The sequence below is a fragment of the Atta cephalotes genome (genome assembly GCF_000143395.1).
Source record: "Atta cephalotes unplaced genomic scaffold scaffold00025, whole genome shotgun sequence".
Taxonomy (NCBI): Eukaryota; Metazoa; Arthropoda; class Insecta; order Hymenoptera; family Formicidae; genus Atta; species Atta cephalotes.
The window spans coordinates 2,348,459-2,349,827 of record NW_012130089.1 but is presented as its reverse complement, the minus strand read 5'-3'; the positions used below and the strand labels follow the sequence as shown (position 1 = coordinate 2,349,827).

Genomic DNA, 1,369 nt, shown 5'->3' with positions numbered 1-1,369 from the left:
CTAATGTTTTATCAATATCAAAGATTATTTTAAATAATTAAATGCTAAAATACAGGATTAACATCGATTAAAGAAAGAACTAACTATGAATACCCATCATAAACATTTTCAGTACTTTTGAAAAATATTACAATTAGTATAAAAAAAATCTGAGCAATTATTTTCTACAAAGTTAGAAAATTATAATGAAAATTCTAAAAAATTTTGCAATTTATATAAAAATTCTAAAAAATTACATAAAAAGTTCGGAGATAGTTTTTACCATGAATACAGAATTTTTAGGAAATATTTAAAAGAAAAATCCAAAATAAAACAAAAAAAAGAATTAATTTTATATTGCAAACATATGTCTGTCGTATGGATAAAGACATACTTCGATAGTATCGACAATCTTCATTGTCGAGCGTTGTCACCTACAGTGCGCAGAGTGGAGGTAACAGCTGATTCGTTCTTCCTAACCTCCTTTACGCGGTTAAGATGTTGATTGTTTTCTTGTAAATCGCTGACATTCTACGATTTTTACGTGTCAGTGAGGATTGGCGATCACGAGTACTAGCGAGTGCGATTGACTTTGATTGAACTTAAGCCAGATTGAATCAGCAACAATGGTGAAAGTCATCCAACGATGGAAGACTTCTGAGGATATCAATCTCTTGCGTGGCACCAGTGCTTGTAAGAATGACGAAACGTAATCTATTTGAAAACGCATAGGCTATAATATCGTAAGACATTTGCTCATTGTTTCAGGGACGAAGATTAAACATTTCTGGCGCAAGGGATGGATAGAGATCCCGGTGATAATGGGATGTTCATTTTTCTTTCTAGCTGGAGTCGGTATGGGCGGCTTTACACTGTATTATGGCTTAACACATGATTTAACTCCGAAATATTACAGAACGCCGAGAAGTAAGTAAAAAAAAATTATATTTTCTTACAGCTTACTCGGCTTTGCAATTATTATGCAATCATGAGTCGATAAAGTAGAATCGCGCTGAAAGCGTCCTTACATAATTAATTAACACTAATTGCGTTAATACTTCAGTTTTCAGACCGGACGATCCGGAAGTTCAGAAGATCTGTTACACCTCGTCCTTTGATTAAAAAATATTTATTTAATAAATTTCAGCAGCACAATACGAGTGGTACACAGTTATTATATATCCTTCTATTGTAGATTTATGTTTTGAATAAATGTATAAAATATCATTATACTTATAAGTTAGTCCCCTTTCCTTCTACTAACTCTATTTTCAAATTGACGGCTAAGATTGCGAATAAAATTTATATAATGTGAATATATATGTATTATTACACACACACACACACACACACACACACACACACACACACACACACACATATATATATA

At 32.1% G+C, this 1,369-nt stretch overlaps 1 protein-coding gene across 1 annotated transcript; it reads left to right on the top strand.

The window, feature by feature from the left end:
- Positions 1-605: 605 nt before the first annotated feature.
- On the top strand, positions 606-1,206 carry LOC105620299. The gene is made up of 3 exons (XM_012201802.1): positions 606-672; positions 748-906; positions 1,043-1,206. The coding sequence occupies exons 1-3, from the start codon at positions 606-608 to the stop codon at positions 1,099-1,101; spliced, it is 285 nt and encodes a 94-aa protein (XP_012057192.1). The 3' UTR covers positions 1,102-1,206.
- The last annotated feature ends 163 nt before the right edge of the window (positions 1,207-1,369 follow it).